The sequence below is a fragment of the Nerophis ophidion genome, linkage group LG14 (genome assembly GCF_033978795.1).
Source record: "Nerophis ophidion isolate RoL-2023_Sa linkage group LG14, RoL_Noph_v1.0, whole genome shotgun sequence".
Taxonomy (NCBI): Eukaryota; Metazoa; Chordata; class Actinopteri; order Syngnathiformes; family Syngnathidae; genus Nerophis; species Nerophis ophidion.
In genome coordinates this window covers 32,500,019-32,526,012 of record NC_084624.1, presented here as the reverse complement: position 1 = coordinate 32,526,012, position 25,994 = coordinate 32,500,019, and the positions used below count along the sequence as shown (strand labels likewise).

Below are 25,994 nucleotides of genomic sequence, written 5' to 3'. Positions count from 1 at the left end.
TTTTTTTTTCACTCCCCCAGCGTTTACCTGTTTCTCACCTTTTTCGTAAGGGGCGCTGGAAGTTGGAAGACCCGTCAGCGATCCTGTTCTGTTCTAATGTTTGTCTGATCTTGAATGGGATTGTGTTGAAAATCTTAATTTCCTCTCGGGGGATTAATAAAGTATTTTTGATTCAAATTTTTTAATGAACTCATTCAGACCATTCAAGTTTTTTACCATTTTCAAAAATGTTTTCACTTTGCCCGAAATTACCAAACAATTTTGAAAATCCCATTTAAAACAATGCAACATTCTTCTAATTCCTCAATTCCCACAATTCTCATCTGATTTAAACTGTTCCAAATTCAAAATATTTTGCCTGTTCAAAATTGTGTGCTGTACTTCAACAATTCTAAAAAAAATCTAGGATGTCAGTTCAACTTCAGCATTGGAGCATTCACCCGCAATTCCTTCAGGAATTGCCTCATGTAGTTACTAATGTTCTTATCTGTGGGACTCCCAGAACAACTCTAAAAATGTGCATCCTTATTAGGTAGTTTCATACTACAGACTTGGAAGAAGCACAGAAAGAAAACCCGGTAGTTGGGCAGAGTGAAGTACAAACAAGCCGCGAACTTGTAATCGTGCCTTCTAGCTTTTCTAGAAGGGGGAGTTGGTGTTATGTTATGCGGACGACCTGCTGCTGTCAGTCACCTCTGGTCCATGTGGGTGGAAAGCCCACACTGCAACAAAAGGCAATGTAAAAAATTTGATCATATGCTTAGGAATAGTTTGGGATTGACACACTGTTATGTCACGCCAAAATGTAGACGTGATGAAAGGGGATGAAGAGCTTGACTGTGTCCTTAAGGAAAAATATCCTGCAGTATTTTAATGTTTCAGTTAGGACATTTCAGTACACAAATGTATTTAAATACAATGCAACATATTTAGTTTTTTGTAAAATAATTTACAATGATGTGGTCCCGCTTCTCTCGTCAACAGGTTGGTATTCTAGATGACATTACTACAGTTGTTTGGGGACAAATCTCGTTCTTCCTCAGTAGTTATGAATGATAATATTCCTCCACCTATTTATGGACTTGGCAGTGTTATCTCAGTGTAATACGGTCGGTCCAGGGCAGAGGCTACCACGGCCTAAAAATGACTTACAGTATGCAGTGGGGTAAAAAAGTATTTAGTCAGCCACCGATTGTGCAAGTTCTCCCACTTAAAATGATGACAGAGGTGTGTAATTTTCATCATAGGTACACTTCAACTGTGAGAAACAGAATGTGAAAAAATCCAGGAATTCACATTGTAGGAATTTTAAGGAATTTATTTGTAAATGATGTTGGAAAATAAGTATTTGGTCAACCATTCAAAGCTCTCACTGATGGAAGGAGGTTTTGGTTCTATTTTGGTTTCATTTGACCACATGGCATTCTCCAAATCCTCTGCTGTATCATCCATGTATCCATTTTGGTATAAACTCAACTCGTCGTGTTTGGAGGAAGAAGAATACTGAGTTGCATCCCAAGAACACCACACCTACTGTGAAGCATGGGGGTGGAAACATCATGCTTTGGGGCTGTTTTTCCGCTAAAGGGACAGGACGATTGATCCGTGTTAAGGAAAGAATGAATGGGGCCATGTATCGTGAGATTTTGAGCCAAAACCTCCTTCCATCAGTGAGAGCTTTGAATGGTTGACCAAATACCTATTTTCCACCATAATTTACAAATACATTCTTTAAAATTCCTACAATGTGAATTCCTGGATTGTTTCCCCACATTCTGTCTCTCACAGTTGGAGTGTACCTATGATGAAAATTACAGACCTCTGTCATCATTTTAAGTGGGAGAACTTGCACAATCGGTGGCTGACTAAATACTTTTTTGCCCCACTGTACAACAAAAAGTATGCTGACCTTAAATGGCACATTGTCACAGCATTGTCACGGCACGACACAACACGAAAACTGTTTGTCCTCCAATCGCCCCCCCCCCGAATGTTCCCAGCTGAATCCAATTAAAGGAAGCTACCATGGCAACTGGACCATAGCAACGTTCCCATCCCTGTCACCACTTCCTGGTTCTTAACAGATAATGGGTGGTGCAATCTGCCGAAAAGGAAATTCAACATAGAATAGAATAGAATTGACTTTATTGTGATTATATTTGCATATAACGAGATTAAAGACTCCAACTTAAGGTGCGGTAGTGGGAACAAATATGGGGTGAAATAAATATCACAAGAGGTAATAAAGGAAAAACTAACAATTGAAATAAACAGACTACTATCCAATAAAAATAATAAGCAATCCTGTACAATATAAAAAACACTATAGAAATACAAAATACTGTACAATATACAGAACAAGACAAGAGTATCGAACATGAACTGAGGCCAGAAATCAATTAGAGAAAATAAAATAAACAATATAAACATAAGGAAATTAGGCTCCAACACGTATAAAGGTTTTATAATGAGCATATTTGCAGTAGATCTTTAAAAACCACCATGTTCCTACCATAGAAGGTGTTTTACGAGAAGATCCTTTGTCACATCAGTGTTCCTATCATATAGAGCAGTGGCTCTCAACCTTTTTTCAGTGATGTAACCCCTGTGAACATTTTTTTTAATTCAAGTACCCCCTAATCAGAGCAAAGCATTTTTGGTTGAAAGAAAGAGATAAAGAAGTAAAATACAGCATTATGTCATACGTTTCAGATTTATTAAATTGTATAACAGTGCAAAATATTGATCATTTGTAGTGGTCTTTCTTGGACTATTTGAAAAAAAAGATATAAAAATAACTAAAAACTTGTTGATAAATAAACAAGTGATTCAATTATAAATAAAGATTTCTACTCATAGAAATAATCATCAACTTAAAGTGCCCTCTTTGGGGATTGTAATAGAGATCCATCTGGATTCATGAACTTAATTCGAAACATTTATTCACAAAAAAAGAAATCTTTAACATCAATATTTATGGAACATGTCCACACAAAAAATCTAGCTGTCCTCACTGAATATTGCATTGTTGCATTTCTTTTCACAGTTTATGAACTTACATTCATATTTTGTTGAAGTATTATTCAATAAATATATTTATAAAGGATTTTGAATTGTTGCTATTTTTAGAATATCCATCCATCCATCCATTTTCTACCGCTTATTCCCTTTTGGGGTCGCGGGGGGCGCTGGCGCCTATCTCAGCTACAATCGGGCGGAAGGCGGGGTACACCCTGGACAAGTCGCCAAAATCTAACGTACCTCTTGGCATACCTTCAAGTACCCCCGGGGGTACGTGTACCTCCATTTGAGAACCACTGAAATAGAGAATATTTGACTCGTGGTTTCTTCAGTGGGTCCTTAAAAACCACAGCGCTCGAAAGGATCTTTGACAAGCATTTTTGCAGTACATTCATAAAAACTGCAAAACGCTCCCATCATATTGAGGATTTTTGATGAGCATCTTTGCAGTACAGTAGATTCTTAAAAACAGCAGAGCGTCCCTGCAATAGTTGATCGTTGACCAGCGTAATTGCAATGGGTCCTTAAACACAACAGTGTTCCCATTAGTGAGGAAATTTGACCAACACTTTTCCTGCCGATTCTTAAAATCAGCAGAGCATTCCTGTCATAAAGAAGATCTTTGACTTGTAATGTTGCAGTGGGTCCTTAAAAAACAGACTGCAGTAGTTTCCCTGAAAACAGCAGCTCACTTTTGTTGTAAAGAGAATCTTATACTAGCATTTTTGCGGTAGATCTAGATCTTGAAAAACAGCAACACACCATATATATATATATATATATATATATATATATATATATATGTATATGTATATATATATATTATATATTGTGGTGAAGAAGGAGCTGAGCCGGAAGGCAAATCTCTCAATTTACCCGTCGATCTACGTTCCCGTCTTCACCTATGGTCATGAGCTTTGGGTTATGACCGAAAGGATAAGATCACGGGTACAAGCGGCCGAAATAAGTTTCCTCCGCCGTGTGGCGGGGCTCTCCCTTAGGGATGGGGTGAGAAGCTCTGCCATACAGGAGGAGCTCAAAGTAAAGTCGCTGCTCCAAATCGAGAGGAGCCAGCTAGGTGAGGTGGTTCGGGTATCTGATCACGATACCACCCAAACGCCTCCCTAGGGCACGTCCAACTGGTAGGAGGCCACGGGGAAGACCCAGGACACGTTGGGAAGACTATGTCCCCCGGCTGGCCTGGGAACGCCTCGGGATCCCCTGGGAAGAGCTGGACGAAGTGGCTGGGAAGAGGGAAGTCTGGGGTTTCCTGCTTAGGCTGCTGCGCCCGCGACCCGACCTCGGATAAGTGGAAGAAGAATGACGGATGGATGGATATAGATAGATATACCGACCCCCCCCCCGAGTCAAAATAATTGACCTGGCCTGATATAAAGAATATTTTATGAGCTTTTTTGGCAGTAGATCCTTAAAAAAATGGAGGACATTGTTGCTAAATCCAGATAAATTAATTTAACCTGTCGGGATTTTTGCATCTAAGCAGACTACATGCTCATGTCTATGTGGGACCATATTATATCAAGATGTCTCCAGACTGCTTTACCAGGCAACCATTACATTATTTCCTTTATTGTGGGTTCCTCTGGGGTTTGTTTTAATGTCTCCACAGTCTTGAACGGAGGTGTGGGGTTTGCAGCAAGCGTGCAACAGAGTGACTATGTGTTGCTATCTGTGCACTAAATGACAAGGGTCTATTTTGGAAAGGAGGCTGCGCCTAAATAGGCACGCCAGCGATCTGGCATCACTGCTACAAGTTGGAGGACAAGAAACAAAAATTAGGTGTAGTCAAGCACGCACCACCGGGCACTGGGGGATGCTACACACCGCCCTCACTCCACAAGAAACATTTGAAGGATATTTAACAAATCAGAAAAACTGGAATTCATTCACTTTTTGGAGCTGGGAACTTCTTAAGTGACACACTGGAGAAGACTCAAGGTGATTATGTCATGTTTGTTAAAAAAAAAGGAGGTTAAAATGTTGTACTGATGCTTTTATTTGAAATTTTGTGGCTTTAGAATTGTAATGTTTTATTTACAATTCAGAAATGTGATTAGCTAGCATTATGTTTCAGCTAGCCTAGCTAACATAAATCTGTCAAGTTCTCACTTTTTCATTTGAAAGAACAACTGTGTGCCATTAACAGCTACATTTCACCCTATGAAGGCGTTTTTGTGGGAAGTTTGTTGGATAGGAAGTTATTATAAGCTGGTGCGGAGCCTTATCGGACAGCTGAGGTGCCGTTAGCTTCTACAAATGGAAATGAACGGAGACGCCTCGGGACAGCTGAGGTTATTTTTGGTGGACGGGACAGAGGCGACAAAGCTGCTAAATGTCACCCATAGCGAGGGATGACACGGCGCACACGGCGGCTAGTTTTTGACCTTGTGGTGCCGTGGAGCTTATTAGTTGGTGCGTATTAAAGCCACTTCCTGTTTTGTGGTCCAGTGTGGCAATGTTGTAAGCATTTCACCAATCTCGCGCACTTTGCAAATTATATGTCATTTCCATTGTGCGCAATCAATTTGCATTTCGCAGGACGAGATTTAAGACGAGATTTTGTGGATGGTTTAATCAGTAACCCTACATTATTATATTTTATAATTTTTATTTGTATTTTTTTATAAATAGTAAACCAAGGGTTGGACTGATTTGAGGGCAATACTCAGTCATATTGTCCTGACTACAAATGAATAGATTTACATAAGTATTTAATAAATTATTTTGACACCAAAAACATTTATTTGCGCCCATTGATTTGCAAAATGTGCACCACACATTATTCAAATATTAAGCTGGAAGCAATTTGCAAAAAGATTGCACATTATACAAATTTGCAAAATGCGGTTGTGCATTTTGCAAATTGCTCACATTGGTATTGTGCCTACAACAGCAACACAGGTTGTGTATCGATGATGATGATGAGTGACTCACAATACTGATTACAGTAAGTACCATCATTTGGAGAACAGAGGGCGCAACGGATTATAAGGCGCTCTGCCGATGAATGGTTTATTTTTCATACAAAAGGCGAACCGGATATAAGGCGCATTAAAGGAGTCATATTATTATTTTTTTTTTTTAAACTGAAAACACTTCCTTGTGGTTTACATAACGTGATCGTGGATCTTTAGTCAAAATTTTGCATGGATTATGTTTTACAAATCATTTTCAAGCCGCTTTCTGACCGTTGCTTCAGTATGCACCGTTTTGTGGGCGGTCTTATTTACGTGGCTCACCTTCGGCAGCGTCTTCTCCCCGTCATCTTTGTTGTAGCGTTGTAGCGTGCAAGGACGGGAGTGGAAAAAGTGTCAAAAGATGGAGCTAACTGTTTTAATGACATTCAGAATTTACTTAAATCAATAACGTAAGAGCATCTCGTCATCCTTGGCTCACTAGAACAAAATCAACGCTGGAAATGTGTCCCATGAATAAACATCCGACCGGAACTCTCTAATAACTGAAGTTCCTTGGGAGAATAATGTAAACTCACTACACCTGTATGTTTTTTTTTTTTTTGCTTTCATGGCAAGTTTACTGACAGATATAAGTAAGAACTTTAATTTATATTAGAAATGGCGACAGCGGAGGATGAATGTCCCATAACAAGAAGATAGAGAATAAGAAGAAGCCCATTGACTATGTTGTCGGTACGGACTACAAAGGGGGACCCGCGCAATTTTTCAGGATGAATGCAGATCCCAAATACAGATCAGCAGGTACAAGAAAGTAAGAAAAGTTGCTTTTGCATAACATTGCGAAACAAAACGCCAGATAATGTTTTACCTTATACACACACCATAATAATACTCAGATGGTTAATGTGCTGACAATCCTCCAAGCGGTGTGGCTTCATAGCTTACCAAAGTCGTACTAAAACATTTTGATAGATTTTTGAGCGCCGTTTATAATGGTTTATATTTTCAAGTGAACATATAAAATGTTGGTGTTGTTTACTAGAGTGATATTGCCATCATACCTCTTATCATGTATCTCTTACGGTTGACTGCCATCTACTGGTCGCACTTATCAATACATCATGTGCCAAATAAAATTGCTTCGAGGTCGGTGAGCAAAACCAGAATTATTACGTACATTAGGTCAGTGGTCCCCAACCACCGGGCCGCAGAAGAATTTTTTATTTAAAAAAATAATATATACATATATATATATATTTTTTTATTAAATCAACATAAAAAACACAATATACACTTACAAATAGTGCACCAACCACAACAAACTCCCTTTTTCATGACAAAAATGTCCGTTTTATAATGACAAAGAAGAAAAAAAAGAAAAAGAAAAAAAAGGACACCCCCCCGGGCCGCGGGACAAATTATTAAGCGTTGACCGGTCCGCGGATACAAAAAGGTTGGGGAACACTGCATTAGGTTATTAGACGCACTGTCGAGTTTTGAGAAAAAAATTTGATTTTTAAGTGCGTACCGGAAAATACGGTAAGTGCTTATTAATGTGTCAGCCTGCACTCTGGATTTATGTTTATTTTCATAACACCAATCAATTTGTTAAACACTTGCTGTTCACACCATTAGAAACACCTGCGCAATCTATGGCACCAGTCAAAAGTTTTAACACACTTTATCATTTAAAAGCAAAAAAGGGTCTCCAAAAATTTTTTTTTCCTCAAAGCATACGCTGCAACATTTTGGGCCCGAGTTAAGCATTTTCAAGCAAAAAACGTCCCAATGAACTACAGATACAAATCCTACAGTAGTATTTGCCACTAGCTGAGACCAAACCAATTAGGGGCACGCTGTTCAGTTTTGCGTTCACTGATTTCCTCCGCGTCAGGCATATTGGAATATAGCATTACTGTGTTGGAAGAGTGTAAAGGTGACTAAAGGGTTTTATTTCATGTCTCAAGAACTCTCATAATGTTGAAAAATCCAGGTTTTTTATGTTCTATGAAAATATTTCAGTTTAGTTCCTCCATCCATCCGTCTTCTTCCGCTTATCCGAGTTCGGGTCGCGGGGGCAGCAGCTTAAGCAGGCTTTCCTCTCCCCAGCCACTTCGTCCAGCTCTTCCCGGGGGATCCCGAAGCGTTCCCAGGCCAGCCAGGAGAGATAGTCTTCCCAACGTGTCCTGGGTCTTCCCAGTGGCCTCCTATCGATCGTACGTGCTTAAACACTTCCCGAGGAAGGCGTTCGGGTGGCATCCTGACCAGATGCCCGAACCACCTCATTTGGCTCCTCTTGATATGGAGGAGCAACCTTTACTTTGAGCTCCACCCATACCATGAATTGATTTACGTGGACCCCGACTTAAACAAGTTGAAAAACTTATTCGGGTGTTACCATTTAGTGGTCAATTGTACGGAATATTTACTGTACTGTGCAATCTACTAATAAAAGTTTTAATCAATCAATCAACCCGGATGACAGAGTTTCGCAACCTACCTCTAAGGGAGAGCCCCACCACCGGGCGGAGGAAACTCATTTTGTCCGCTTGTACCCGTGATCTTGTCCTTTCAATCATAACTCAATGCTCATGACCATAGGTGAGGATGGGAATGTAAATCAACCGGTAAATTGAGAGCTTTGCCTTCCGGTTCAGCTCCTTCTTCCCCACAACGGATCGATACAGCGTCCGCATTACTGAAGACGCCACACCGATCTGCCTGTCGATCTCACGATGCACTCTTCCCTCACTCGTGAACATGACTCCGAGGTACTTGAACTTTTCCACTTGGGGCAAGATCTCCTCCCCAACCCAGAGATGGCACTCTTTTCTGGGCGAGAACCATGGACTCAGACTTAGAGGTGCTGATTTTCATCCCAGTCGCTTCACACTTGGCTGCGAACCGATCCAGTGAGAGCTGAAGATCTTGGCCAAATGAAACCATCAGGACCACATCAACTGCAAATAGCAGAGACCTAATTATGCAGCCACCAAACCGGATCCCCTCAACGCCTTGACTGCGCCTAGAAAATCTGTCCATAAAAGTTATGAACAGAGTCGGTGACAAAGGGCAGCCTTGGCGGAGTCCAACCCTCCCTGGAAACGTGTCCGACTTACTGCCAGCAATGCGGACCAAGCTCTGACACTGATCATACAGGGAGCGGACATCCACAATAAGACAGTCCGATACCCCATACTCTCTGAGCACTCCCCACAGGACTTCCCGAGGGACACGGTCGAATGCCTTCTCCAAGTCCACAAAGCACATGTAGACTGGTTGGGCAAACTCCTATGCACCCTCAAGAACCCTGCCGAGAGTATAGAGCTGGTCCACAGTTCCACGACCAGGACGAAAACCACACTGTGCCTCCTGAATCTGAGGTTCGACTATCCGGCGAAGCCTCCTCTCTAGTACACCTGAATAGACCTTACAGGGAAGGCTTAGTTAAGTTCAGTTTCAGTTTATTTCGAACATGCATACGAAACAGTGTAATGCATTGCATATTTCTCGTTGTTTCATTATAGCACGTCCAAAAAGGAGTAGGAAGAAGCTGAGCTTATTTACCCCTTTTCATACCATAGCAATTTTATCCTTGTTCTCTGTAACAGAACAGTGAACACAATAAATAATATACCATAGCAAGTAAACAAATATTAAATACTTAAATAATCTTTGTCGCAATAAAATAATAAAAAAAGGGTTCAAGATCATCATAATTTTTGTTCTGTGTACTTTGTGTAGTTTGAACAGTCTCTTAAAATGAATCATATTGGTGCTTCGTTTGATTCATTTGGTTAATCCATTCCATAATTTAATTCCACAAACAGATATGCTAAAGGTTTTAAGTGTTGAACGAGCATACAATTGTTTTAAATTAGATTTTCCTCTCAGGTTTAATTCCTCCTCTTTTTTCTTATATTTCCCTTATTGGACTTATGATCTTAAGTCAAATATATATATATATATATATATATATTTGTACACTATATACTGTACACTATATATATATTTTATATATATATACATATATATATTATATGTATATATATATATATATATATATATACATATATATATATATATATATATATATATATATATATATATGTATATATATATATATATATATATATATACATATATATATATACACATATATATATACATATCTCCCGGCTGGCCTGGGAATTCCTCGGGATCCCCCGAGAAGAGCCGGACGAAGTGGCTGGGGAGAGGGAAGTCTGGGCTTCCCTGCTTAGGCTGCTGCCCCCACGACCTGACTTCGAATGAGCGGAAGAAGATGGATGGACTTATGATCATTGATTACTACTTGAAAGAAATTACTGTACACTTTAATTAATTAAAGTGTACAGTAATTCCTCATTTCTCACTGATAATTGGCTCCCGGGTTGACTGTGGTCAATTAATTTCCGCAAAGTAGAATTGATTAATCATGAATCTAATATTTACATAGTTAGATCAGTGGTTCTCAAACTTCTTTCACCAAGTACCACCTCGGAACACACTTGGCTGTCCAAGTACCACCGTAATGACTAAACTTTAAAATACAGTAGCATAGTAAGCCTAAATAATCAATAAAAACAAGGCAGAAGTTGTATTTAACAAGTATATTTAATATTTTAGCCACTGCAACATTAAAACAGTAAAAAATTAAATAAAACACTGTTCTTAAATAATTAATCATTTATCCATCCATTTTCTACCGCTTATCCCTTTCGGGGTGGCGTGGGGATTAGGTGCTGGAACCTATCTCAGCTACAATCGGGCGGAAGGCGGTGAACTCCATGGACAAGTTGCCACCTCATCGGCCAACACAGATGGACAGACAACATTCACACACACATTCACACACTCGGGCCAATTTTAGTTTTGCCAATCAACCTATCCCCAGGTGCATGACTTTGGAAGAGGGAGGAAGCTGGAGTACCCGGAGGGAACACAAGCAGTCACGGGGAGAACATGCAAACTCCACACAGACCGATCCCAAGCGCAGGATCGAACCCAGGACCTTCGTATTGTGAGGCTTGACGTACTAACCCTGGTTCCTCCGTGCTGCCCCTATATGATAAATAATCAAATAAAAATATCCGTCCATCCATTTTACTACCGCTTATTCCCTTCAGGTTTGCAGGGGGTGCTGGAGCCTATCTCAGCTAAAATTAATTGCACATAAAAGTTAAAGTACCAGCAGATGGATCCCGATTACCGTAGCTCATGGTACAAGTACCATCCATCAATTTCCTACCGCTTATTCCCTTAGTGAGGCCATTAAATACATGTTTATCACCTTCTAAATATGTTTTTTTGTAATTATAATGAGAGCCCTCGAGACAGGAAATAACATCCATGTTGGTGCCTTTAGACTCCTTTAATCCAATATATGCTAAGCCATTCATTGGCCACACTACTGAAGAGCGTGCTCTGATTGGTTTGGTCTCATCTAGTGGCAAATACTATGTTAAAATGTATATTATTAGTTCATTTATCATGTTGATGCCTGAAAATGCTAAATTTAAGCCCAAAATAAACAATGTTTTTGTCTTAGATTTTCCTTTAAAATTAATTGTATAGTGAAGATGCAATCTTTGAAGTGCAATGTGGTGAGAGACTTGTATAATTGATGCTGACCTGATGATGGCAAGGCCAGAGAGATGTCCCATAGTGACAGAGTGGACCTCAAGTCCGTTTTAATAGGCTTCAGCATAAAACAACTTTTGTCTATGATGAACAAGGAGTTCATCATTAGGCACATGCAAAATCACTAATCTGTGCTTGCATCTTCGTTATGTACCCCCATTTACAAACCCCTCTTTTTTACAAACTTCCGTTTTACTAACTTTTAGACCGAGCCAAATATGCCTCTGTGTGTGAAACTTGTCTTATGTACGAATGTTTCATTCGTTCAATTTGTGTGCAGCTGGAAGCCTTAGGGCAGCCATTTGGGGAAATCATTTCCTGTGCAGGGCAGTATCACAGGAGCCTGCAATATTTCTATCGTGATATGAATTTTAGGCCATCCCAAATCCAACATTTATTGGTATTTCCTCAAAACAAGTTGTAATGTTGCGATGGTTCCGTAATTTTCGTCATAGTCCATCCATCCATCCATCCATCTTCTTCCGCTTATCCGAGGTCGGGTCGCGGGGGCAGCAGCCTAAGCAGGGAAGCCCAGATTCTCCTCTCCCCAGCAACTTCGTCCAGCTCTTCCGGGGGAATCCCGAGGTGTTCCCAGGCCAGCCGGCAGACATAGTCTTCCCAACGTGTCTTGGGTCTTCCCCGTGGCCTCCTACTGGTTGGACGTGCCCTAAACAACTCCCTAGGGAGGTGTTTGGGTGACATCCTGACCAGATGCCCGAACCACCTCATCTGGCTTCTCTCGATGTGGAGGAACAGCGGCTTTACTTTGAGCTCCTCCCGGTTGGGAGAGCTTCTCATCCTATCACTAAGGGAGAGCCCCGCTACCCGGCGGAGGAAACTAATTTCGGCCGCTTCTACCCGTGATTTTGTCCTTTTGGTCATGAAGCTCATGACCACAGGTGAGGATGGGAACGTAGATCAACCGGTAAATTGAAAGCTTTGCCTTCCGGCCCAGCTCCTTCTTCACCACAACGGATCGATACAGCGTCCGCAATACTGAAGACGCCGCACCGATGTGCCTTTCGATCTCATGATCCACTCTTCCCTCACTCGTGAACAAGACTCCTAGGTACTTGAACTCCTCCACTTCGGGCAGGGTCTCCTCCCCAACCCGGAGATGGCATTCCACCCTCTTTCGGGCGAGAACCGTGGACTCTGACTTGGAGGTGCTGATTCTCATTCCGGTCGCTTCACACTCGGCTGCGAACCGATCCAGCGAGAGCTGAAGATCCCCGCCAGATGAAGCCATCAGGACCACATCATTTACAAAAAGCAGAGACCTAATCCCGCAGCCACAAAACCGGAACCCCTTAACGCCGTGACTGCGCCTAGTAATTCTGTCCATAAAAGTTATGAACAGAATCGGTGACAAAGAACAGCCTTGGCGGAGTCCAACCCCCACTGTAAACGTGTCCGACTTACTGCCGGCAATGCGGACCAAGCTCTGACACTGATCGTACAGGGAGCAAACCGCCACAATCAGACAGTCCAGTACCCCATTCTCACTGAGCACTCTCCACAGGACTTCCCGAGGGACACGGTCGAATGCCTTCTCCAAGTACACAAAGCACATGTAGACTGGCTGGGCAAACTCCCATGCACCCTCAAGGACCCTGCAGAGAGTATAGAGCTGGTCCACAGTTCCACGACCAGGACGAAAACCACACTGTTCCTCCTGAATCCGAGGTTCGACTATCCGACGTAGCCTCCTCTCCAGTACACCTGAATAAACCCTACCGGCAAGGCTGAGGAGTGTGATCCCACGGTAGTTAGAACACACCCTCCGGTCCCCCCTCTTAAAGAGAGGGACCCCCACCAATCCAGAGGTACCGCCCCCGATGTCCACGCGATGCTGCAGAGTCTTGTCAACCAAGACAGCCCCACAGCATCCAGAGCCTTACTTAAGGATTACCACGGGATGATCAAGGGGATGGGTCAAATGCAGAGGACAAATTTCACCACACCTAGTGTGTGTGTGACAATCATTGGCACTTTAACTTTAACTATAAGGTGGCAGCTCAGAGAGGAGTTTCATCATAGTATAGCGTTTAATACAACTTCTTTACTAATGAAATGACTAAAATGTAATGGACAAATAAACACAAGTATTTTTATATTATAGGCATCAAAACAGAAAATAAGAAGGAATAACACTGGTGGCACAGAGAAGGGGCATGGCAGAGAGCATATACTGCTAATAGAAATGTCCACATATGAGCATCCATCAATCTGTGACATCACACCTTGCCTAATGTTAAAAAAAAAGACTGCTAAATCCCACCAACAGAGGCATCCAAAACTGCGTGCAAGCTCACACCCAAATGCATGAATCTTATGTGTTGACACTTTGGTATTGTTTAACATGATTGTCCAAAATTGGAACAACATTTATAAATCAGAAAAGAGGAACATGGTCCTTGGTCTCCTTTATTCAAGAAATAGGTTGGGCTGCTGGTATACCTGATGAATCCCGGCCAAAGATGTGCCAGGAACACATTTAATTTTCTTTTAATTGCATTCAATTTGTTATTTTGCACACAATAAATACTTTATAAAAAGGTAACTATATTATTAATTAATTAGTAAAAACTTATTCCCCATCAATGTGCTTTAGTAAATAACAGGCATCAAATTCAATTCACGTTTGATTAAAAAAGTATAAAAATTGTTTCACATCAATAAAAAGTAAAATAGATTTTAATGGGGCTGCAGGTTTTTTACAATGAATATTGTAACTTTTCCCGGTTTGTGTTTAAACAACATTCTTTTCTTTGACTAAAGGTGCCAACCATGGATCCGAATTTGTTCGGAGGGGCCCCGAGGTTCCTCACCCGTCCCAAGGCCTTTTCTGTGTGCATGGGCAAGGACACCACCCTGAGCTGCACCATCGTAGGCAGCCCCACACCGCTCATCACCTGGGAGAAGGAGAAGCTGAAGCTGACATCCGGGGGTCGCTTTAAGACCGTAGAGGATGGTGAAGTGTACCGTCTCACCATATATGACTTGGCGTTGGAAGACAGCGGCCAGTACCTGTGCAGGGCCAAAAACAGCATCGGGGAGGCCTATGCTGCTGTGACCCTAAAAGTGGCCCTTCCCACAGAGTTGGCTCCCAGGGCGCCCGTGTTCACAACCAAGGCCTCCTCAGCACGTGTAGGTTTAGGCGGTGATGCCGTTTTCCACTGCAAAGTTGTAGCCCACCCTGAAGCCAACTTTGACTGGGAGAAGGACGGACGCTATCTGGGCGAGTCCAACAGGGTCAAGATTGTGTCCGACAGCGACAGCAGTACCTTGAAGATTCAGAGCGTACGCAACCTGGACAGCGGCACCTATACATGTAGGGCCCAGAACACCTTGGGTCGGGCTCACGCCTCCGCTGCCCTCGTGGTAGACGCTCAGGACGCCCACCTGCTCTCCTCCGACAACCACACCTCCCTCCTCTCTCACCTCCAAAAGCGCAAAGAAGAAATGAAGAAGGACATCTCTGTTTTTCGCACAGAGGACACCACATCTTCCTTTTCCTCCGGCAAAATCAGTGACGGTTTGGAACACGAGGTGAGGTCGTCGGTCCTGGCAAAGCTGCCCAAGGGCGTGTTCACCCGCACGTGCACCGTCACTGAGGGCAAGCACGCCAAACTGAGCTGCTTTGTAACAGGTCACCCTAAGCCACACATCATTTGGAGGAAGGATGGGACTAACATCAGCGAGGGCCGCCGCCACGTCATATATGAAGACTACGCTGAGAACTTCATCCTTAAAATCCTATTCTGCAAGCAGAGCGACAACGGCTTCTACACTTGCAATGCCACTAATATGGCGGGACAGACCTACAGTGCTGTGCTGGTAACAGTAAAGGGTAAGTGCATTTTTTGCATACCTTTAAATGTCAGTACTTTGAACACTATCAGGGAACAACCATGTATATTATTTACATTTACAGTACAATTTTACTCTAGGAATTAATGGAATTCGAGTTAACCCGATGCATGGTCAATCATAAAACCTTTATAATTGTATAAGCAATTATGTTTTTCATTGAGATGTGTCATACAAGTGTAAAAATAATTTAGTCCATGCATAAACATCTAATTTTTAACTGTCACACATGTGTAAAAAGAAGATATCCACACAATTTCCCACTGGAAATGTCTCTGTTCCAAGGCCAAGCTGTGGCCATAAAACATTTAACTGTACAGGCAATGCTAGTGACATTTGGGCAATTTTAACTATTATTGATGTTTGCAAGTCATTTTTTAAAACCTAACTTTGATATAAATGGTGTCAGTTCCAGGGTCAAGCTGTCACCTTTATAAAACATTTTTTAATAACAATAATGATACAGAGGAGCTACTGTACATGATGTCTGTGTAGTGTGTGCATGGATCACTACGCTTAAGCCCTCATTTAAACGCTTAAAGGCGTGAACGGCTTTTCACAAGATGGCTGGTCTTCTGAGAGAAGGTGTAGGGTTGCATCTATTTTCTGCTGGCGACAAGAAGATCATAGTCGCCGTCACGTTGGCATTATGGTTAAGTGTAACGTCCCTTGAGGGAACGAGGCTATGGCATTGGCCGCAGCATGAACAAGTACTGTGTTGAACAGTGAATTTTTATTTGTTTTGACAGGAGAGCTTTGCCACTAGAGCACAGGGCACTGCTAATGGTAAAATAAACTGCTTTGGTTTGTATTTAAAACAAAATCATGCACAACATGAACTAAAGCAATTGGCAAATCTTTATCAAAACCAAATATCAAATTGTAACCATGTCTGTTCACAACCTGCGTATTTCGTTAAATTTGTTTTCTTTTTTTGTAGACAATGTATTTGCACACAAAAATAACTTAATAAAAAAATGCAATCTACAAAACCCAAAACGAGTGAAGTGGGCACATTGTGTAAATCGTAAATAAAAACAGAATACAATGATTTGTAAATCTTTTTCAACCTATATTCAATTGAATAGACTGCAAAAACAAGATACTTAACATTCAACCTGGAAAACTTTGTTATTTTTTGCAAATATTAGTTCATTGGAATTTGATGCTTGCAACATGTTTCAAAAAAGATGGCACAAGTGGTAAAAAAGACTGAGAAAGTTGAGGAATGCTCATTAAACACTTATTTGGAACATCCCACGGGTGAACAGGCTAATAGGGAACAGGTAGGTGCCATGATTGGGTATAAAAGCAGCTTCCATGAAATGCTAAGTCATTCACAAACAAGTCTAGTGCGAGGGTCACTACTTTAGGGAACAAATGCGTGAGCACATTTTTGAACAGTTTAAAAACAACATTTATCAATGAGCTATTTCAAGGAATTTAGGGATTTCACTATCTACGGTCTGTAATATCATCAAACGGTTCAGAGAATCTGGACAAATTACTGCATGTAAGCGATGTTATAACGGAACTTCGATCCCTCAGGCGGATCTGCATCAAAAAGCGACATCAGTGTGCAAAGGATATCACCACATGGGTTCGGTAACACTTCAGAAAACCACTGTCAATAACTACAGTTTGTCGCTACATCTGTAAGCACAAGTTAAAACTCTACTATGTAAAGCAAAAGCCATTAATCAACAACACCCAGAAATGCCGCCGGCTTTGCTGAGCCCGAGCTCATCTAAGATGGCCAGATGCAAAGTGCAAAAGTGTTCTGTGGTCTGACGAGTCCTCCGGAACAAAGAGGAAAAGAACCATCAGGATTGTTCTTGGTGCAAAGTTCAAAAGCCAGCATCTGGGATGGTATGGGGGTGTATTAATGCCCAAGGCATGGGTAATTTACACGTCCGTGAAGCCACCATTAATGCTGAAAGGGACATACAGGTTTTGGAGCTACATATGTTGCCATCAGAGAAACATTGTCATATTATTTCAGCAAGACAATGCCAAGCCACGTGTTACAACAGCCTGGCTTCATAGTAAAAGAGTGTGGGTACTAGACTGGCCTGCATGTAGTCGAGACCCGTTTCCCATTGAAAATGCGTGGCGCAATATGAAGCATAAAATACCACAATGGAGACCCCGGACTGTTGAACAACTCAAGCTGTACATCAAGCAAGAATGGGAAAGAATTCCACTTGAAAAGCTTAAAAAATTGGTCTCCTCAGTCCCCAAACGAGTGTTGTTAAAAGGAAAGGCCATGTAACACAGTGGTAAAAATGCCCGTCCCAACTGTTTTGCAATGTGTTGCTGCCATTAAATTTTAAGTTAATGATTATTTGCAAAAATAAATTAAGTTTCTTGTTTGAACATTAAATATCTTGTCTTTGCACTCTATTCAATTGAATATGATTTGAAAAGGATTTGCAAATCATTGTAGACTGTTTTTATTTACGATTTACACAATGAGCCAACTTCACTGGTTTTGGGTTTTGTTAATACTGTAAGTAATTAAAACATATTTCTAGAGATTTCCGATAATAGCTTTTTTGCCGATATTCCGATATTGTCCAACTCTTAATTACCGATTCCAATATCAACCGATATCGATATATACAGTCGTGGAATTAACACATTATTATGCCTAATTTTGTTGTGATGCCCTGCAGGATACATTAAACAATGTAGCAAGGTTTTCCAAAATAAATCAACTGAAGTTATGGAAGAAATGCCAACATGGCACTGCCATATTTATTATTGCAGGCAAAAAGAGCATTATTTTTTTTAACATGCCTCAAAACAGCAGCTTGGAATTTGAGACCTGCTCTCCCTGAGAGAGCATGGGGAGGTTGAGGTGGTGGGGCGCAGGGTTGAGGTGGGGGAGGAGGGGTTAGGGGGTAGCGGGGGCGTGTATATTGTAGTGTCCCGGAAGAGTCAGTGTTGCAAAGGGTTCTGGGTATTTGTTCTGTTGTGTTTATGTTGTGTTACTGTGCGGATGTTCTCCCAAAATGTGTTTGTCATTCTTGTTTGGTGTGGGTTCACAGTGTGGCGTATATTTGTAACAGTGTTGAAGTTGTTTATATGGCCACCCTCAGTGTGACCTGTATGGCTGTTGACCAAGTATGCTTTGCATTCACTTGTGTGTGTGAAAAGCTGTAGATATTATGTGACTAGGCAGGCACGCAAAGGCAGTGCCTTTAAGGTTTATTGGCGCGCTCTACTTCTCCCTACATTCGTTTACACAGCGGCGTTACCAATACCGATAATTTACAATTGTACATTTTAAAGCATTTATTGGCCGATAATATCGACAGTCCGATATTATCGGACATCTCTACATATTGCTGTAGTCTGGTCTGCTCGAGACAAACGCTTATACTTTTATACATTACTGCTTTGATTTTGACAATATTTTTAGGTGGTAGAAAGCTGCTATAGTTATTGACTTAATAAGACTGTCAAAGCTAGTTTGAGTCCATTACTCGACCAAACATTTTAATTTAATTATTGATTTTTAGAGAAAGGCTCCCAAAGTGACTGATAACACGTGTTTTGCTTCTTTGGGCCCAAAAAAAAAGATTTCAGTTTTGTCTGAGTTTAGCTGAAGAAAATTGTTTGCGTCTACACGCTGATCAGTTTGATGCAGTGAAAAAATCTACAGGCCAAAGTTTACCTGACGTCAGTTACACTTCAGTGTCATCTGCATAGTTGCATTCGGACACATTATAGCTGCGCATGAGCTCTCCAAATGGCAGAATGTACAAATTGAGCAAAGAGGGATCAAGAATTGACCCCTTAGAAACCTCACAGGTCATAGCCATTTGGTCTGAGGCAGGGTTATCAATTCCAACAACGTATGTCCTGTGGTCGAGATAGGATTTGAACCACTTATGTTAAAAGTTAAAGTTAAAGTACCACTGATATTCAAACACACACTAGGTGTGGTGAAATTACTCTCTGCATTCAACCCATCACTTTGTTCCACCCCCTGGGAGGTGAGGGGAACAGTGAGCAGCAGCGGTGGCCACGCCCAGTAATCATTTTGATGATTTAACTCCCAATTCCAGCCCTCCGGAGTGCCAAGCAGGGAGGTAATGGTCCCATTTTTATAGTCTTTGGTATGACTCGGTTTGAACTCACAACCTACCGATCTTAGGGCAGACACTCTAACCACAAGGCCACTGAGCAAGAGGAGTACTAGACATTCCCAACTAATTTTCTACCCAAATAAGGTAGCATAGTCTACTGTGTCAATGGTAGCGCTCAAGTCCAGCAAAACCAAGATTGAGACTCTGCTTATGTCTCTGTTTGTGTAAATATCTTTTGTCTTCTTGAGCCATGCTGTATCAGTGCTGTGGTGTAAAAACAGTAAAACAAATTCAAGATTAAATAAGAAATAATACATAACAAAGAGTAAATACAAGAACAAGAATACATGCATATTGCAAAGGCTGACTACCTGTGTTCTGCAGATGATCATTATGTGGACTGTACTTCTTGGATCAGTTAAATAAAAAGAAAACATGTATGCCATATTATACCTTTAACGTTTGATCTCCCTTTATTATATTAGAGCCAAATCTGCCGTTCAGGAGGAAGCTTCAAGATGTGGAGGTCCAAGAGAAAACGTCGGCTACGCTGATGTGCGAGGTGCCGGTCATTAGCAACATGACCAACTGGTTCATGGAGGAGACACGTCTGGAGCAAAACGGCAAGTATCGCATGGATGAACAAGGCACCCTGCGCCGTCTCACCATACACAACGTGACCACCAACGACGACGGCGTGTACATCTGTGAGATGAAGGAGGGCAGCCGCACTGTGGCCGAGCTCACCGTTCTGGGTAGGATTTTAGTTTTTTTCCCTTAAATTTCAGTATATTCCCTACATTATTAAATATCATATCCAATGTCTCAGGCAACATTACCAAGAAGCTTCCTCGGAGGACAGTGGTTCCCGTTAGCGACACTGTAATCTTCTGTGTGGAGCTGGAGCGTTCCTGCCCTGATGTCTACTGGACCCGCAATGGCGAAAAACTTAAGGAGGATTCACGTATTTCCATCGCTTGCCTGCTCAGACAGTACACCCTCACCATTAGAGAGTGTCAGGCGGAAGACTCAGGAGAAGTGGCATTTGTGGCTGGAGACTGCAAGACGTCCACTCGATTCTCTGTCACTGGTAATTGGGCTTTGCTGGTCCCTGTTTCATTATTTATCCTTTACTACCGGTTTCATGATTTGTCCTAATGTTAGGAGCTACAGTATTAATGATTTATTTTTTGTGTTCGAAGCCAATTAATTTCAGTTTTATGATTTCTCTTTGTGTTCAAAAATATTTAGTCCCGGTTTCATTATCTGTCTTTTGTTTGAAGCTATCTAGTCCTGGTTTCATGAATTTGTAATTGGAATGTTCTAATCAAGTAGACAAACAAAATTGTCTCTATTAGATGTATTAAAAAAGCTTGAGAAGTTCAAAAGGCACAGGTCGCATTCGTAGCAAGTATGGAAGGAATATGCGCTGAAGAAGGAGTGCTTTGCTCTTCTTATATTGAATACTGGATGGAAATGGGGTAGCAAGCGCAGTTTGGAAGGGGAAGAGAGGATATGGCACAACAACAGCGGATGCAGACATTTTAGAAAATGGTGCACTGTTAACTGGAATGACTTTCAAAATGAGCAATAAGATGGGTACTCTCACAGTGAGTCAAGCGGACAAGGTCATTCTCTGGTCAAAATGTGCTTTTCACCGTAATACTGCAGTTTATACAAAGGCACAAAAATGTTTTCCATTACATATTGTTTCATGTTCAAAGCTAATGTGTCCCTGTTTCTTGATGTCTCTTTGAATTCAACGCTATTTAGTCTCTGTTTTTTTATTTGTCTTTGTTTTTAAAGCCATAGAATCCCTGTTTCTTGATTTTTCTTTGTGTTCGAAAATATTGAATCCTCTTTTCATGATTTCTCTTGTTTGAAGCTATTGAGTCCAGTTTTATGATCACTTTTGATGTTTAACGCTAATGAGTCCCTGTTTCTTGATCTTTGTTTTCAAAGCTTATGAGTCTTTGTTTCTTGATTTCTCTTTGTAATCAAAGCTAATGACTTCATGTGTCTTGATTTCTCTTGGTGTTCAAAGATAATGAGGCTCTGTTTCTTGATTTATCTTCGCTTTCAAAGCTACCGAATGTTTGTTCCTAATTTGTATTTGTGTTCAAAGCTAGTTAGTTTTCCTGCCTGTGTCTTGATTTTGCTTCGTGTTCAAAGCTAATCAGCCCATTTCTTGATTTCGCTTTGTGTTCAAAGCTATTTAGTCCTTTTTTCTTGATATATTTTTGTGTTCAAAGCTATTTAGCCCATTTCTTGATTTGTCTTCACCTTTTTCGTTGTTTAGTTCTGTTCAAAGATATTCATATTTAAGCGATTAAGCCCGTTACATGATTTATATTCATGTTCAGATTTATTTAGTCCGTGTTTCTTGATGTTTTCTTTGCGTTCAAAACTAATTAATACCTGCTTATTGATTTCTCTTCACATTTGCATCTATTCAAGACCTGTGTATCTTCATTTCTCTTCACAAAATAGCTAGTTGAGACTTGTTTTTTATTTCTGTTCAATCTTTTCTTATCCACAAATATTTAGTCCCTTTGTCTGGAGTTCTCGTCACATTCATAGCTATTTAGTCCTTGTTTATTGATTTCTCTTCTAATTTACAGCCATTCCGGACCTGTTTCTTGATTTCTCTTCAAGTTTATAGCTATTTAAGACCTGTTTTTGGAGTTCTCATCACATTTACGGTTATTTAAGACCTGTTTCTGGATTTTACTTTGCATTTACAGCTATTTAGTCCCCTTTTATTTATCTTTCTTGACATCCACAGATATGTATGACCTGTTTTTAGTTTCCTCTAAGCATTCACAGCTATTTTTTTCCTTATTTATTGATTTCACTTCACATTTACCTCTATTTAGTCCTCGGTCCGTTGATTTTTACACATTCATAGCTATTGGGTAGTCGCTGTTTCTAATTTTCTTTGTATCCACAGCAAAGTGCAGTCAGGTCTCTAGGTTTCCCTTCTGCTCATGAAAATGCTCTCACTTAATAAAAAAAACAACAACATTATATATATATATATATATATATATATATATATATATATATATATATACATATATACATATATATATACACACACATATATATACACACACATATATATACACACACATACATAGTTGATTGTTTAGGTACATATTACATGGAGTGTCTCCTATTGATTAAGTATCTTCTCTAATTCCCCCAGCGGCAAGGAAGCATCCTCCCGAGCCCCCAGTTGATGCCTTGGTGCAGAACAAGACTGACTCATCCATCACCCTTCAATGGTCTCCTCCTGACAGTGACCGCCCTGTACCAATCAAGGGCTACGTCGTAGAGAGGAGAAAAGTTGGAACTCAGACCTGGCAGAGATGCAATGCCGGAGAAACGATTTTGTCCACAGAGATCATGATCTCTAACTTCATAGAGGAAGCCACTTACCAATTCCGCATCTCTGCGACCAACGACTTTGGTCAGAGTCCCTACCTTGAAGTGCCTGGAAGCTTCTACCTGGGTATGAGTGATAGCTCTCTGATCATGACAAGGTAATGGTGTTGAAAGCCACTAAGCTGTTGTGTTGTGCTTTAGAGCCCACTGCAGAAATCATGAAAGGCCTCGTGAGTAGCACTGCAGTGTCTGGCGAGGAGTTCTCCATCTCAGTGGAGCTGTCGGCCGTTTGCTCAGGCTTCTGGTCTCTCAGCGGGCGTCTCTTGCGCAGTGGAGGCGACTACCTCATAACACGCTCCAAGAACTTGCACACTCTGCTCATACGGAACGTGACTCAGGACATGAACGGTTCAGAAATCAAGTTTGTGGGCGGAGGCTCGCAGAGCAGTTGTATCTTAGCTGTAAAAGGTATGCACTAATTTAAAAAGTAAAAATAATATGAATATGAAAATTTAAAGTAATACCTTCTTCTTTTACATGTGTGTTGTAGCCCCCACTGTCATGTTTGTTAATAAGTCAAATCAGCTAGAGGTGGTGACCTGCAGCGCCCAAGCTACAGCTCAGATGACGACTGAGGTGTCGGATTACGATGCACAGGTTTGGGATAGTAATTAACATTACTGTAGCCAAGTGCTTCTTAAATACTTTCTGTTACGCCCCCCCACCCCCCCACCAGGAAGAAGAAAACATTTGGCGCCCCCTCACACACACACACTCTCTGCTGTATCGTTTGTCTAAAAAAGCTTCTATATTGCATCCTTATTGACATTGAATAAAACAAATTAGGACAAAATAAATATGCATCATTTACAACAAAGAATAAGTTTAATATACTTTTTCAATTCTTTAACAGAAAATATTTATGTGCTTCAAATTTCCTGAAATAAAAAAATTAATAAAATCCTTATTTTAACTTCAAACATATTTTTACTGATTTGGGCCATTTGGTTCTGAAAAATACAAATGATTAAACTCAATAAATAACTAGATGAGGAAATTCCTAAAGGAATTGTGTGTAAATGGTCCAATGCTGAAGTTGAACTGAAATCCTGGAATTTCTTTTAGAATTGTTGAAGTCGAGCACACAATTCCCAAATAGGCTGAATATTTTGAAGTTGGAACAGCTTGTTTGAATCAGATGAAAAATGTGGTAGTTGTGGAACTTTAAAGAATGTCCCATTGATTTCATTTGGAATGTACAAAAAATGTTGGAATTTTGGAAAAAGTAGGATTTTTTTAAAAAATGGCAAAACACTTGAATGGTCTGAATGAGTTGAAATGTTTAGTGTTGGAATTTTTCAATTCGTTCGAGAAATGTTGAAGTAATAACACGTTGAATTGAGAAATTGTATTATTGAATTCCTGGAATTTCTGGAAAACCGGAAATTTTTCCAGTTAAAAAAAACACTTTTGTTTTTTTGACCTGATTAAGAGGAATGTTTTGCCGATGGAACTGTTTAAATGGGTTGAGAAATGTGATAGGAGTAGTTGCCAGAAAAAAGGGTGGAAATATTCTTTGGAAACTAGGAATTCTGGAAAAAATTTTAAATTTTTTGGAACTTGGAAAAAAGGTAGTTAAAATTTCCAGGATGGTGGAAGGTGTTGAAGATGGAATGGTTTGAATCAGTTGAAAAATGTGGAAATGTTTGAAGTTTGAAAAATGGCCAATTCCTTTTGAATGGGAAAAAATTTCCCGGGAAACCTGGAATTCTGGGAAATCTGGGAATTTAGGGAATTTGTCAAGGAAAAGCCGGTAATTCTCGAATGGGCTGAACAGTTTGAAGTTGGAACAGTTTGTATCGGTTGAAAAATGTGGAACGTAGAGAGCGCCAATATCTGGAGAAGAAGAAGAAGTTGAAGAAGTTTAAAAGATGGATTCATTTTGGTGTAGGAAACCATATGGGTGAATGCTTTTGAACATTCTCACAATAATAAATTAAATTTGATCAACAACATTAACACAATATATAAAATATTTTAATGTACAAAATAAAAAATAAATTGAATATTTTGAGCTGATATTTTTCATCAAAATGAAGATGTCAGGATTAATGGCTACAGTGAGCACATTTTTTTTAGTGCAAAGCTTTTCGAAGCAGGATTTCAAGCATAGTAATGCATGATACAGATAAAGCAGGGCCACACACAGCCACACTATTTGAGAAGCACTGCTGTAACCTAACCTGTGCAGCTATGTAATTTCCTAAAAAAAAAATAATTAATAAATATTACATGTATTTTTTTATTACTTTTTGGTATATTTGAACATAATTATATATTTTTTAAATTGTATTTTAGATAACAGAAGTTTATTTGTTTTCTTTTGTAATTCTACACACAGGTTATTTGGATGAGAAATGGCCGAGAGGTAAAATTGGGCAAGAAGTATGAAAGCGTGATCATGGACCGCAGGAGGATCCTCATTGTCCACAACGTTACAGATGACGATGTGGGCATATATGAGTGTGTTTGCGCCGACGACAGAATGTCCATGCAGCTTGCTCTTAAAGGTACACCACACTCAGAGCTGCATCATAAAATGCTTTGCCTAATACAAATACTGTACATATCCATTCTTTCTAGATGAACCCCCAAAGTTTCTGAACAAGCCGAGAGGTCCCATGGGCCTGTTATCCTCCTTGAAAGGAGATCTTGACCTGAGCTGTGAAGTTTGTCCGGCCAACACGACAGTGGTGTGGAAAAAAGACCTGGTGGAGATCACTGAGGACCAAAGAACGAGCATAATCTCCAAAGGAACCCTAAGGAAACTCATCATCAAGAATGCCAAAAAAAGCGACCAAGGTCAATACACTTGTGAGACAGGCGCCGACAAATTCACATTCCAGGTGAAGATTAAAGGTAAGTCTCTTGTTTGTTTTTTTACCCACTTCATATGCAGAGTTACTTGTAGTTTGGTAACCCTGTCTAGTCTGTACCAAAAAATAAAAAAGTATATATA

The 25,994-nt window shown here is 40.5% G+C and overlaps 1 protein-coding gene across 15 annotated transcripts in view; it reads left to right on the top strand.

Moving 5' to 3' along the window:
* The first annotated feature begins 4,795 nt into the window (after window positions 1-4,795).
* obscnb (obscurin, cytoskeletal calmodulin and titin-interacting RhoGEF b) overlaps window positions 4,796-25,994 on the top strand; it is a 104,146-nt gene continuing 82,947 nt past the window's right edge. For 12 of the 15 annotated variants that reach the window (XM_061920448.1, XM_061920458.1, XM_061920453.1 and 9 more), the window contains exons 1-9: window positions 4,796-4,980; window positions 14,403-15,474; window positions 20,074-20,343; window positions 20,418-20,678; window positions 22,797-23,102; window positions 23,177-23,443; window positions 23,526-23,632; window positions 25,377-25,545; window positions 25,619-25,894. In XM_061920448.1, coding sequence (XP_061776432.1) covers window positions 14,412-15,474; window positions 20,074-20,343; window positions 20,418-20,678; window positions 22,797-23,102; window positions 23,177-23,443; window positions 23,526-23,632; window positions 25,377-25,545; window positions 25,619-25,894 — 2,719 coding nt within the window. In that variant the 5' untranslated portion in view covers window positions 4,796-4,980; window positions 14,403-14,411. The remainder of the gene's footprint in view (window positions 4,981-14,402; window positions 15,475-20,073; window positions 20,344-20,417; window positions 20,679-22,796; window positions 23,103-23,176; window positions 23,444-23,525; window positions 23,633-25,376; window positions 25,546-25,618; window positions 25,895-25,994) is intronic. The other 3 variants (XM_061920457.1, XM_061920456.1, XM_061920455.1) reach the window with 1 other exon arrangement.